The sequence below is a fragment of the Pinus tabuliformis genome, chromosome 1_2, assembly GCF_031772625.1.
Source record: "Pinus tabuliformis cultivar Carrire ecotype Pingquan chromosome 1_2, CPIR1, whole genome shotgun sequence".
Taxonomy (NCBI): domain Eukaryota; kingdom Viridiplantae; phylum Streptophyta; class Pinopsida; order Pinales; family Pinaceae; genus Pinus; species Pinus tabuliformis.
Window position 1 is genome coordinate 88366246 of NC_142298.1, and position 13801 is coordinate 88380046.

General features: G+C 39.7%; 1 protein-coding gene across 1 annotated transcript in view; it reads left to right on the forward strand.

Annotated features, from left to right (window-relative positions):
- Positions 1–13801, forward strand: part of ARC5 (P-loop containing nucleoside triphosphate hydrolases superfamily protein) — a 363658-nt gene that overhangs the window by 286019 nt on the left and 63838 nt on the right. The window contains exons 7-8 of the mRNA XM_089397159.1: positions 1093–1155; positions 1368–1468. Of these exons, the coding sequence (XP_089253285.1) occupies positions 1093–1155; positions 1368–1468 (164 nt within the window). The remainder of the gene's footprint in view (positions 1–1092; positions 1156–1367; positions 1469–13801) is intronic.

The following is a 13801-nucleotide window of genomic DNA, read 5'->3' on the forward strand; positions in this document are numbered from 1 at the left end:
AACCATTTCTGTGTTTTTTTGGGTTTTTGACAAGGATCTCAGATATTAAGTTTCAGCATTTCTGAAAACCGGAGACGAGATTTCTCGCAGTTCTTTTTCAGCCAGCAGTGCAATCTCTGGTGGACAGCGCAGAGCATTAGAGGAGCAGTTATTTTCCAGCTTTGAGATTATTGTTTATCACCTGGGTTCTGTCAAGCTTGCCCTTGAGGCAAGCCTAGGTGCATTTCTCCATACTATTGTACTTGCTCCATTCCATTAATAAAATGGTTGAGCTGGTTCTCATTTCTGGAGTGTATTGAGCATTCGCTGATTGTTTAATTTTTTCTGTGTATAAATTGTTTTTTCTTTTGCATATCACTGTTTGTTTAAGTTTGAAACATTACACCTACTTTCATAGTAGCAGTTCAAAAGTGAAAAAAGGCCTACAAAATAATGAACTTAACTAATGGGAAAAAGTTATATCTTGTCTTGTAGAGTTTACATCTTTATTCAATCATGTAGATAAATATACAATCGACTGTTCTTTGTTTCTTGAGTTGTCCATAACAGTCTTAACCTTATTGCTATACTTTTTTCATGATGTAGATTTTTGTGAGACTGGAATTTTCTCATTTTTTTTTCCTTATTCATGCTTGATATTCAATGCAGCATTCATAACAGTCCAATACCTCAGAAAGTCTAGAAAGTCTTGTGTATATTCTATCCTATCATGTTTATGTGTCCTATACAACTTCCATTAATAGGTGTTGTCTCTAAATAATTGATGGTATTTCTGACACCTCCCTCTGACATTCTTTATTACAAGGTTGGATTCTACAGGGCGTGCTGCAAAACCATTCTTTGTTCTTGCCCTATCCTCCATTCACCAATTAGATATCAGTCCTGATGCCAACATTGCTATCCCTTAGTTGATATGCCCTGTGGCAAGCAGTGCTATGGTTAAAGGATGCTTGCTACTCCCTAGTTGTATCAAGTTTCTGTATCTTCTTTTGTCATTATATTGGGTTAAATGGTTTGGTTTTGTTTTCCTTTGCCATCCATTAACTCACAACTTCCAGTGTTGATTATCTTTTGCTTTCACACTTGTTTCAGCTAGGATTCAGGCTATCCCACATTTTAAGGAGGCTGCTTCCGATTACTCTGTATTTACTTCAGGTTGGCATATTTACTTTCTATGAGTCCTTTGATGCTTAAGCTATATGGTTTGGATTCTTGTTGACTGATAATGTGCAGGTTAGTGTGGTTTACACTGCTTTTTTTTCCAGAGGATTCAAATATTCATTCTATATTTACATTCAAGTTCTTAATATCATCCTAAAGGGTACCTCGGCCATTGCATTCTCAGTAACATCTGAGTTTTCCTACAGAAAGACGGCGAATACCTAAGTGGCCATGATGTGTTTGTCAGGCGTGTCACAACTGCATTCTACTCTTTTGCTGAGGCTACAGAACAGTCTTGCCGAGAGAAGTATGCCACTTCTTATCTGTAGTGCATGATATTCATTTCTAAATTGTAATGTACGGTTGAAAACAATGATATTCATTTCCAAATTGTAATGTAAGGTTGAAGGGTTATATATCCATCTTTTAATAACTATATCAATTGCTTTAAAAATACTTATCAGTTCCATATGTGAAAATTATTACCTATAACATTTAATATCTTGTTATCTTATTTGAGAAAGATGTTATTTATACAATTGCTGCCAGGTCCACATTCGTTGAACATGCTAATTGCATTAAGAGATGAAGTGATCAATCATCGTAGGATACAATTATATTGCAATCCTTGCATGTGATCTTTAGCATAATTAAGGACACCATAAGCATAAATCTATATAGGACAAATTAAAAATGGGCAGCAATTAAAGCTCTAGTATGAAAGCATTATAAGACAAAGGTGGTGTTTAAGAGTGTTTTATTATAATTTATCAATTATTAGTATTCCTTGAAGGCTAAGTTGCACAAAACGTAGAAACATCTGGAAGTTTCTGAAATGGGTATGGCTAGAAACATCAGGTGAAATGTCATATGTTATTATATATTCTATAAATAAGTTCATAACATATTATGAGACATATAAATGACATTTTAGAAGGAAAATCAAGTCTATATTAACTCTCATAAATGATTACATGAAGCAATCTCCAAAATTAGTATTTATGGACGAGGCTATACATCCAAGATTCCAAAATCTGCCTTTATACCTGAGGCTATATGTGCTAAAAATGAAATAAGATATGAGCTAAAGTTAAGCACAATTACGGATCATAATAATCCTCATCTTTATCAATAAAAATAGACCAAGATTCTTGTTCAGTAGAACTAGAGTGTGCATTGAAAAGAAAAGACAGCTCTACTTATGGTCAGATCACCACCAATATCAAGAGCAGCAAAGGAGAGATCCAAGTCGGGGCATTCTACTTCTACATCCCAATCTTTATGAGGTCCACGTGTATAATGTTCATCCCTTTGAGACAAGTTACCCACCAAAAGTGGGTGACCCATAGGAGGAAATTTTTCTTCTCATTGGACAACCAACCAGCTGGCAGCCCTATGATGGTTTTCAGATAGCATTATGCCAGAGTTCACCTATTGCTTTGGTCAATGTTGTGTTTTATCTATCATTCTTCTTGAAGAAAGGTGGGTAATCTATCAGTAGGTACTCTAACCACTTTAGCAACCACGTGTTTTCATTTAATGTTATGGGCATATTAATGCGAATCACAAGGCAAATTGGATGATTGGCAGCTCCTGATTGTATCCTTGTTCCCTATAATGTCCCTTTTCCAGATGTTGGTAGGAAAGACCATCTTGGTAGCCTAGCCATTCCAATAGGCTACAAATTAAAATAAACTGTGAAACCTTAGGGGAGGAATTGATTAAAAGGGTGACCAAGGAAAAATAATATTAAAAATTCACTTTATTGAATGAAGAAAATGGCGACCCACGGTATTCAGACGACCCTTGGTATTGACCTATGGTATTCTGATAGCCATTGCAATAAAAGAAGAGCAACAACTCATTCTCAGGACATAATTGGAATATTGTGAATTGAAATTGGAGCTCTAGTAGCTTATTGTCTGAGGGGAAACCCTTGTGGAGATCTTAGTTTTGGTGTTGGAACTATATACCCTAGTTGGTGGCCGTTAGTTTCGATGGTGAAACATCCACCCTAGCTAGTCAAGAGGGAGAACCACTTTAGGTTCTTCATTGATGCTTAACGAGGAAGGGGAGTTGAGAATCGTGAGAATTGAGGGTTCAAGAGATCAATGTATTTGTAGCAGACCAAAATTACTCTGTCAAGAGCAATTACATTACAGAGGTCGACTTAATTTGGGGCAGCAAAATATGGTCAAGGAGGCTGAATTAATTTATTGGGGTCAAATTCTGATTGGAGGAGCAATTTCCCTTGTGGGGCATGGGTTTGATTTGTGTAGGTGCCGAAGACAATTTTTGAAGACTGAATTAAGGAAGCCAAGCCCAAATTCCTAGAGATAAAAATTTTCCTTGTAGGGTTCGAATCCCTTGGAGGCTGATTTATTGCTAAGGACGAGTTATTGTTGTGATTGGGTTCTTCCTAGCTAGGAAATTCATGGAGGTCGAATTCTGAGTATTATCCGATGGGAAATTTATTTATTTTCAAAGGGTCAAATTAATCCCTTAAAGGCCGATGGTTTGGAAAACCGAATTCGCTAGGCCGTTTTCATCTTCTTCTCTGGGTCAAATTGAATAGTGAGAAATTCATGGAAGTTGATGTAGGTCGAATTTTAGAGTTGGGTTGCGGGGGAGCAACTCCCCCCCTTCGAATTGCTCTCGGAGCACGCTTTGAGTAGGAGAAACTCGGGAGCCTGCTCCTGAAATTCGCTCCTGCAAAAAAAAATTGCTCCTTGGTTTTGTTCACAAAAATGTTGTCACAAAGATGTTCCAAATGCAATTTTTTTCAAAGAAACAAGATTTTTTGAGTAGGGTAGCCTAATATTCAAGCTTATGGCCCTAGTATTGATATGCAATTCATGGTAATGTTAAATTCTTAAAGTAAAAGTGACATTCTCCTTTATCTTTCATTTTCATCCTTTTACTTAAATTTTTAACATTACCATGAAATGACTCAAGATGTTTGAGAGTGGTTCCAACCTCATTGGATTTCATATGGAGAAAGTAGAATTTTAGATCTCACTCAAAATCCAACAAACTTATCAGTTTTTCAAGATTGGGGGGATTGCAATGTTTCCATTAGATTTTGTCATGTACTAGGGTATGGGACTCGTATTTAATCAAGAGCACCAAGCCCTCTATGTACCTTCATGTTAGTGACATTGGTTGTCGAACTCCTCTATCATGACCCTACTAAAAATGTACCCATCACTCAAACAAAATCTTGACTTGACATGCTACATTTTTTCTATCTTATGTTAATTGCTTAGAGGGTGATATTAATGACAAAGATCCCAAGATAGGCAATGATTTTGATGATATGTAGCTATTTGTTGTAGCATGATTTTTTTGGATGCTAGAGGCCATCTAGAGCCTATTTGTTGATGTATTTTCAGTTCAAAGATGGATTACACTTGATGCTATTTTGGTTATGTGCACCCTTACATGCTATATAAATGAGAACTTGTAACTTGTGGACGTGGTTGATGAAGATTATAACTTCTAGATGATTGATGTTATATGGTGTAATCCATGTTTTTATGCTTTTCATATCTAATTCATATCCTTAGCAGTTTTAAATGTAGCAACATGAAGAATCAAGTGGTCCTTTATAGACTCTACCAAGATTCTCTTAGCCTTGGCTTCATTCTTCTTATACTTGGATTTCTCCTCAACTCCCTCTAGCTCTGGAATAACTTTCTCCACATGATTCTTAAGCTCATTCTCTTCTAGAATAAGGAGTATCCTGGTCATCCAAGCTCTGAAGTTGATGGCACCATCTAACCTTTCTTCAACTCTGAGACTTGGTACCATTTTGGCAAGAAATCCAAAAAACCAATCAAGCTGCTGAACATTGTCTGTTAGGCTGACTTAAATGGCTACTCTTTCAACAAATCTCTAATACCACGTTGAATTTTCTACAAGATACACAATAGAATACGATTTTCTGCCAAATAATTACTTCCTAATGATTTTCACACAATATTCTATGCCACTAATATCATTGAGCAATTACACTTCGAACAATATAAACAATAAATGCAGCAGAAATAGTAGAGATCATATAAAGACAACCATGCACAATAGAGACAATATTTTTACCTAGGGAGAAAACCCAACAACTTTTCTCTAGGAAAAATTATTCTTTAGCATGGTTTACAAATCAGCGATTTGTATAGAAATTTGTGAAAATAATTCAAGTCAAATACCAATGAAATCTAGTCAAAACTCTAGCAAGTCAATGTTGTTCAAACCAACCAAAAGTCAAATATGTAGTTGAACTTCGGCCTAGTCAAACTCTACCTTGCGGTCAACTCAGACCTATGATCTGTTGATTTGGGGTAGCATCGGATGTGCTCTAGCCACAAAATTTGGTGGAGAGGTTGGGGCACATGAGATCTCTAATACCCATAAAGGATTTGGGCAGATTCTAAACAGTTTAGGAGATATTAAAATAATTAATATTTTTAATGGAGACCCTAAGTCTAAACTTAGGGAAAATAAAATATTAATGTGTAATAATATGAAATTGAGTTAGAATGGTCCAAAAGACATGGATCAAGCTAGATCTAATCTTAGCCGTTGATTAGGGACTTAAGCTCGGTCGTTGATTTGTCAACGAGGAAAGTATAAGAAGAGGCTTGAAGGTCATTTGGAGAACACACTGAGGGAGACCAGTCAATTCAATTTCTGAAGCAGGGTTTGCTGAGAAATTGAACCAGTGGTCTGGAGAGCAGTCAGGAGGAAGCAAGTACGGAACAGAGACAGGTGATCAACGAAGAGGTAGAAGAGGCAGACGCAGAGCCAGAGGAAGCCACACAGAGATTGCACAGAGCCAAAAGGGCCTGTGTCATCCACGCAGAGGCTGTAGGAGTGATGCCGAAGGCCAGAGAGGCTGCGCAGAGCCTCAGTAGGCTGACGCAAAGGGTTTCAGGCTGATGCAGAGGTCAGTAGGACCTACGCTGAATTTAGAAGAAGTGATGGAAATTTGTCTATTTGTGGGTAAGCCAGTTTGGCATCCTGTTGTACTAGAAAATTGCTGAATAATAAAATCCTCCCTTGTTGCACCAATTTTCCCACATTGGGTTTTTCCGGAGACATTAGTCCAAAATAATTGTGTCAATGTGTGCATATGTTTGTTTCTGTATTACGGTGTGATATTTGCAGCAATGTTTATTTTAATGTTTGTTGAAGTAATTTCATAAATAACTTATGATGAAATAAGTAGGAAAAGTAAATCAGTTGCTGTAGTGATAGAATATTCACATGGTATCAAAGGAAGTAATTAGAGACAGAAAGAGAAAATCAGTTACGGTTTGAGACCACAATGCAAAGGCATCCACCTCAGGGGACTCACATAGATTTTCAGAAGATTGCACAAGAGAGAGAGATTTCGATTTCTCTATGTTGGCTTCCGGGTTGGAAGAGGAAGTGGCATGCATGACTAGTGCTGCATCATCAGAAGTATGGTATATAGACAATGGAGCCTCATGGCATATGATGGGAATTAGGGAATGCTTCTCAGAATATCGAGAAGAGAAGATGAACTTTCAGATCACCATGGGGAACAAGGCAAAGTGTACTCCGGTAGGAAAGGGTACCATAGTTTTTCAGACAGAATCAGGAGAACGGTTCCATGCCACAAATGTGTTGCATGTACGAGGATTGGGGATGAGCTTACTTTCCGTGTCACAACTACAAGGCAAGGGCTATGACGTCTACTTCATCAAGGAAAAGGTATACGTCAAACACCCGAGCTGGAAAAAGAAAGTGCGGATCGGGATCAAAAGTAATCGGTTGTATAGACTACAACTAGAATCTCCAATGGCACTAATATGCAGTCATGGGGACAAAGACTTGAATGAACTATGGCACAGAAGGATGGGTCACTTGCACCATGGAGCTCTTCGAATTCTCAGGAACACTGTAACAGGGGTTCCGGATCTGAGTACGTAACAAGATGATGTATGCAGGGGATGTGCTCTAGGAAAGTATGCCAAGGCGACATTTCCTAGGAGCAACCACAGGGCCAAGAGTGTACTAGGTTTGATGCACTTAGATATCTACGGACCTATGTCTGTCAAAGCTCTCAGCGGTGCCGAGTACTTCCTTACCTTCATTGATCACCACTCGAGGAAAACTTGGATTTATTTTCTGAAAACCAGGATGAGGTTTTTTGTTGATTCAAGGAGTTCAAGGCTCTAGTGGAGAATCTGACAGGTAAGAAAATAAAAGTCTTGCGCTCAGATAATGGTGGAGAGTATGTCGATAAGGACTTCACTGATTATTGCGCTAAGGAGGGCATCAAAAGAGAGTGGATAGCTCGCTACAACTAGAATCTCCAATGGCACTAATAGGCAGTCATGGGGACAAAGACTTGAACGAACTATGGCACAGAAGGATGGGTCACTTGCACCATGGAGCTCTTCGAATTCGCAGGAGCACTGTAACAGGGGTTCCAGATTTCAGTACGGAATGAGATGATGTATGCAGGGGATGTGCTCTAGGAAAGTATGCCAAGGCAGCGTTTCCTAGGAGCAACCACAGGGCCAAGAGTGTACTAGGATTGATCCACTCAAATATCTGCGGACCTATGTCCATCAAATCTCTCAATGTTGTCAAGTACTTCCTTACCTTCATTGATGACCACTCAAGGAAAACTTGGATCTATTTTCTAAAAACTAGGATGAGGTTTTCTGTTGATTCAAGGAGTTCAAGGCTCTAGTGGAGAATTTGACAGGTAATAAAATAAAAGTCTTGCGCTTAGATAATGGTGGAGAGTATGTCGATAAGGACTTCACTGATTATTGCGCTAAGGAGGGCATCAAAAGAGAGTGGATAGCTCCCTACAATCCGGAGCAGAATGGGGTGGTAGAAAGGAAAAACAGGACTATTGTAAAGGCAACTAGGGCCATGCTATATGATCAGGATATACCAAAATTCCTATGGGCAGAAGCATGCAACACAACTGTCTACATTCAGAATAGGACTCCTCATCGGGCATTGGGAAAGATTACTCTAGAGAAAGTCTTCACTGGGAAGATGCCTGAAGTCAGTCATTTCAGGATATTTGGGAGTTTAGCATATTGTCGCATACTCGAAGAAAAGAGGAAGAAGCTAGATCAGACTGCAGAAAAGGGGTATCTGGTAGGATATAGCGAGAACGCTAAGGCATACAAAATCTATCTTCCAAGGAGCAGGAAGGTAGTAGTACGACGAGATGTAAAGTTCATGGAGGACAGAGCTTTTAGAAGATCTTGCGAAATGCCTTCCGAGGAGCAGTCAAAAGAGGATCCGTTGGTCATGCCTCTTCAACCAACGGAAGTGAAGAATTCTTCCTCAAATCAGGAAGATTCTTAGGATGAGGAGGAGGGGTGAACATAAGCACTTGTTGGTAGAGGAAGAATCAGCAGGTAACTTCGTCAGATTCTGCGTGATGCAGAGAACTTCATCGGAGCGCTAGTAGCTCAGGATGGGGAGCCTACTAGCTTCAAGGAGGCAGCGCAGCATTAGGTCTGGCTAGATGAGATGGTGGAGTATAACTTCATAATGGTAAACAATGTCTGGGACGTGGTGTCAAGGCTTCAAGACAGATCCGTGATAGGTTCAAGATGGATCTACAAGATCAAATATGCTGCGGACGACAGTGTTGAAAAATACAAGGCCAAGTTTGTGCCTGAGGGGTATGCTCAAAAGGAAGGGATTGACTCTGAGGAAACCTTCGCCCCAATAGCCAGGTATACATCTATTAGGACCGTGATATCTCTTGCAGCCCAAATGGGATGGGAGATCCATTAGATGGATGTCAAGATGACATTTCTGAACGGGGTAATAGAAGAAGAAGTATACATTGAACAACCAGAGGGATTTGAAACTCATGAGAAGAAGTCTCATGTATGCAGACTGAAGAAAGCCTTGTATGGGCTGAAGCAAGCACCAAGAGCATGGTATGGTCGAATAGATGGCTACTTGCAGAATATGGGGTTTGTCAAGAGTGACGCGAATCCGAATCTCTACTATCTGGTCGTAGAGAACGAGCCACTTATCTTAGTATTATATGTGGATGATCTCTTCTTGACAAGATCATCCAGACTCATTGAGGACTGCAAGAAGAATCTAGCCACAGAGTTCGATATGAAGGATCTGGGGCGAATGCACTCTTTTCTAGGGTTGGAAGTTTGGCAACAGAAAGGAGAAATCTTCCTTGGGCAAGGGAGGTATGCTATAGAAATCCTGAAAAGGTTTGGGATGGGAGACTGTAGACCTATGGCTACGCCAATGATCACCAACTGGAAGAATATTAATGCATCATAAGACAAGGATGTCGATCCCACCCTATACTGACAACTCATAGGGTCCCTGATGTATCTAGTCAATAGCAGGCCAAATATTTGCTACGTTGTCAACACCCTCAGTCAGTTCATGGTGGAACCAAAGAGGGCTCACTGGGCAGCAGCCAAACACGTTCTCAGGTATTTATAGGGAACAATTGATTATGGGCTCTTATACACCATGGGGAAGGATATCAGGCTGAGTGGATTCACTGATGCAGATTGGGCAGGAAGTTCAGTGGATCAGAAAAGAACCTCTAGGTACTGTTTCAACATTGGATTAAGAATGACCCCTTGGTGTAGTAGGAAACAGAAGTCCGTGGCTCTGAGCTCATCTGAGGCAGAATATATGGCAACAAGCATAGCTTCATGTGAGGCCATATGGCTTAGAAAACTATTGGTAAACCTATTAAGAAGAAATATGGAGGTGACCAGGATCATGTGTGATAATCAGAGTTGCATCAAACTCTCTAAGAATCCAGTATTCCATGATAGGTCGAAGCATATTGATATCCGGTGTCACTTTGTCAGATATTGTGTCCAACGAGGAGTTGTACAGTTGAGCTACACTCCTACAGGGGAACAAGTGGCAAATATCCTCACCAAGGCCCTTGGAAAGTCAAAATTTGACTACTTTAGGGAAAAGATGGGGATGGTAAAGAACCCCTTTCAGAAGTAGTGTGTTAACAGCACGAATGAAGAGGGAGTTGCAATGTAGATGTAGTGTTGGGAGAAAGCACCAGTAGCAGCACAGATGCAAAGGGAGTTGCACTGTTGGGAGAAAGGACCAGTAGCAGCACAGATGCAAAGGGAGTTGCAGTGTTGGGAGAAAGGACCAACAACAACACGGATGCAAAGGAAGCTGTTGTACATATGCAACAGTGGCAGTAGCAGAGTCATGGGCAGCAGTATAGGATGTAGCAGTGCAGAGGATGTTGGGCAAGGAGGCTTAACATTAGCACAGGGGCCGATGTCGGATAATCAGGGTGATACTCAGTGAGGAGTATTATTAGAGCACAGTCCTTGCTAAGAGGGAGTGTTGATTTGGGGTAGCATCGGATGTGCTCTAGCCACGAAATTTGGTGGAGAGGTTGGGGCACATGAGATCTCCAATACCCAGAAAGGATTTGGGCAGATTCTAAACAGATCAAGAGATATTAAAATAATTAATATTTTTAATGGAGACCCTAAGTCTAAACTTAGGGAAAATAAAATATTAATGTGTATTCATATGAAACTAAGTTAGAATGGTCCAAAAGACATGGATCAAGCCAGATCTAATCTTAGGCGTTGATTAGGGACTTAATCTTGGCTATTGATTTGTCAACGAGGAAAGTATAAGAGGAGGCTTGAGGGTCACTTGGAGAACACACTGAGGGAGACTAATCAGTTCAATTTCTGGAGCGGGGTTTGCTGAGAAATTGAACCAGTGGTCTGGAGAGAAGTCAGGAGGCAACAAGTACGGAACAAAGAGACAGGAGATCAACGGAGAGGCAGAAGAGGTAGATGCAGAGCCAGAGGAAGCCACGTAGAGGCAGCAGAGGTTGTGCATAGCCAGAAGGGCTTGCGTCATCCACGCAGAATCTGCAGGGGTGACGCAACAGGCTAGAGAGGCTGCACAGAGCCTCAGTAGGCTGACACAGAGGGTTTCAGGTTGACGCAGAGGTTAGTAGGACCTATGCTGAATTCAGAAGAAGTGCTAAAAATGTCTATTTTTGGGTAAGCCAGTTTGGCACCCTGTTGTACTAGAAAATTGCTGAATAATAAAATCCTCCCTTGTTGCATCAGTTTTCCTACATTGGGTTTTTCCGGGGACATAAGTCCAAAATAACTGTGTCAATGTGTGCATATGTTTGTTTCTGTATTATGGTGTGATATCTGCAGCAGTATTTATTTTAATGTTTGTTGAAGTAATTTCATAAATAACTTATGATGAAATAAGTAGGAAAAGTAAATCAGCTGCTGCAGTGATAGAATTTTCACACGATCAACTCCGCCTTGTTCTATGGTCAAACTCGACCTTTTATGCGTTCAATGCCTAGTCAAATCACTCGCTCAAACAACTGATAGGCTCAATCTTCTTTCTCCACACATGCGGCCAAGAGAGGGAGAGAGATAAAAGTGGAAAAGATAACCTTTGAAAACATATCTCAAACTTTCTTTTCGTTAAATGAGAAAATGAGGCATCATATCATATATTTATACTTTTCCAATGGGGGTGAAATTGTTGAAGAATGTAACTAGTGCTAGTATTCATAATTCTACTTGTCAAAAGAAAAATTATTATCAAAGAAAATGACTTATTAAAGTATGTGTTACATGCTTGGGTCATTGTTTTCTAGGTCAAAGCCTCCATTGAAGGCTTCTGGGTTTTGTATTGAGTCATTAGAGTCATTGTCATTTTTATTAGACCCTTCTTGGGCTTTTGTATCATGTAAAAAGAATTATTTTTGAGTCAAAAAGGTCATTTGTCACCTCCACACCATGTCGGCCCTATCCCTATGAAGTCGACCTACATTAGAGCAATTCGACCCAACAAAATGCTATATATAGAAAGGCAACTTGACCTATTTGGAGCATTCACCCAACAAGTTTGATCTTCAAGGAAGAGAGGCAAAAAAGAGAGTGAAGTAGTTAGAGGAGGAAATTTGCTTGTGAGACCTAATTCGAGTTTCTGGGCTATCTATCTCTCACATGTGTAAAGTTTTTGGGCAGTTGCTGGGGCCAAAATTTTGTGTATACTGCAGGTCCAAAATTTTGTTGCTGGGGCCCGAAGTTCTGCTGCTGGGGGGAAAAATTCTAGACTAAAGTTGCTGCTGGGGAGATGTTTCTTGGAGACTTTGACAAAGATCATATATTGAAGGGAAGGGTTGACTTGGTGGTTGGAGGAGGTCTTTGTCTAGGTCTAAGAGATCTTGGAGAGTCTCATCTTGATTTGAATCTACTAGTGGATGAGTTGTACTGGGTTTTCCCCTTGAAGGGGTTTTTCCCTGATTGAATGCCCACATCTTGTGTCTCTTCTTCTTTTGGTCTTCATATACATATAATTTGGTAATTGCTTGATGAAAGATAAGATAATAAATAAGTAAATGGAGCCAACATAATTCACAAGTAATTATCAAGAAAGAGGAATCAAACCCTAATTCCTACAAGCATTGATTTCTCATCATGGTATCAGAGCTAAGGTCGAAGAAGGTTGAAAATCAATTTGTTGGCTTGGAAGAAAAGGTTACTCCCTCTATGGCAAGTTACTTGAAGATGGGATTCAATATCGTAAGAATTTCTGGACGTTGGATTGGAAGAATCATTTGCAATCTATCTAGGAAAGTCAAGAGTGAAGGATTCTTGGCTGCACTTACAGGTACTCTTGATGATGACAACGGATGGATCATTGATAGTGGAGCCTCAAGACATATGACAGGAGAAAGTGGACAACTTTATACTCTATCAAGGGAACCATCATCACATGCAGTGGAGTTAGGAGACAACAATAGTTATGCAGTCAAGGGCCTTGGATCTACATCACTGAAGTTGGAAAGTGGAGCAAACCTACACCTCAACAACATACTCTATGTCCTAGGTTTGAAAGAGAATTTACTTTACATTTCTTGTTTAGAAGATAAAGGAGATAGGGTTGCCTTTGTAGATGGTAAAGTTTTGGTTTCGGGAAAGGATTCAGGTATTAAAAAGGCAAAAGCTATTGGAGTTCATGAAGGAAGGCTATATAGAGTTATAACACCATCTCCTCAAGCCCTGGTTCACATGGAGATCAATCCTATCGAACTATGGCATAGCAGATATAGTCATATTTATTACACGATAATACCCTCACTTAGTCAAAGGTAAAGGGCATCCCCAACGTTCGAAAGATAATACAAGGAAACCTTTTACAAGTAGTGATACAAGGTCTAAGGAGATATTAGACCTCATTCATTCCGATGTGTGTGGGCCAATGTTGAACAAATATCTTGGAGGCCATCTTTATTATGTGACCTTCATTGATGATCATTCTAGAAAGACATGGCTTTATCTTCTCAAGACAAAGAACAAAGTATTCGAAAAGTTCAAGGAATTTAGATTAGAAGCGGAGACCTTAACTGAAAGAAAGATAAAGACGTTGAGATCCGATAATGGAGGGGAATACACTTCAAAAGAATTAATTGCATATTGTAAAGAAGCATGTATTAAGAGGGAGCTCATTGTTCCCTACAACCCCAAGCAAAATGGAGTTGCAGAAAGGAAAAATAGAACAATTGAAGAATATATACGAGATATGATATTTCATCAAGATCTACCAAAGTTTCTATGGGGAG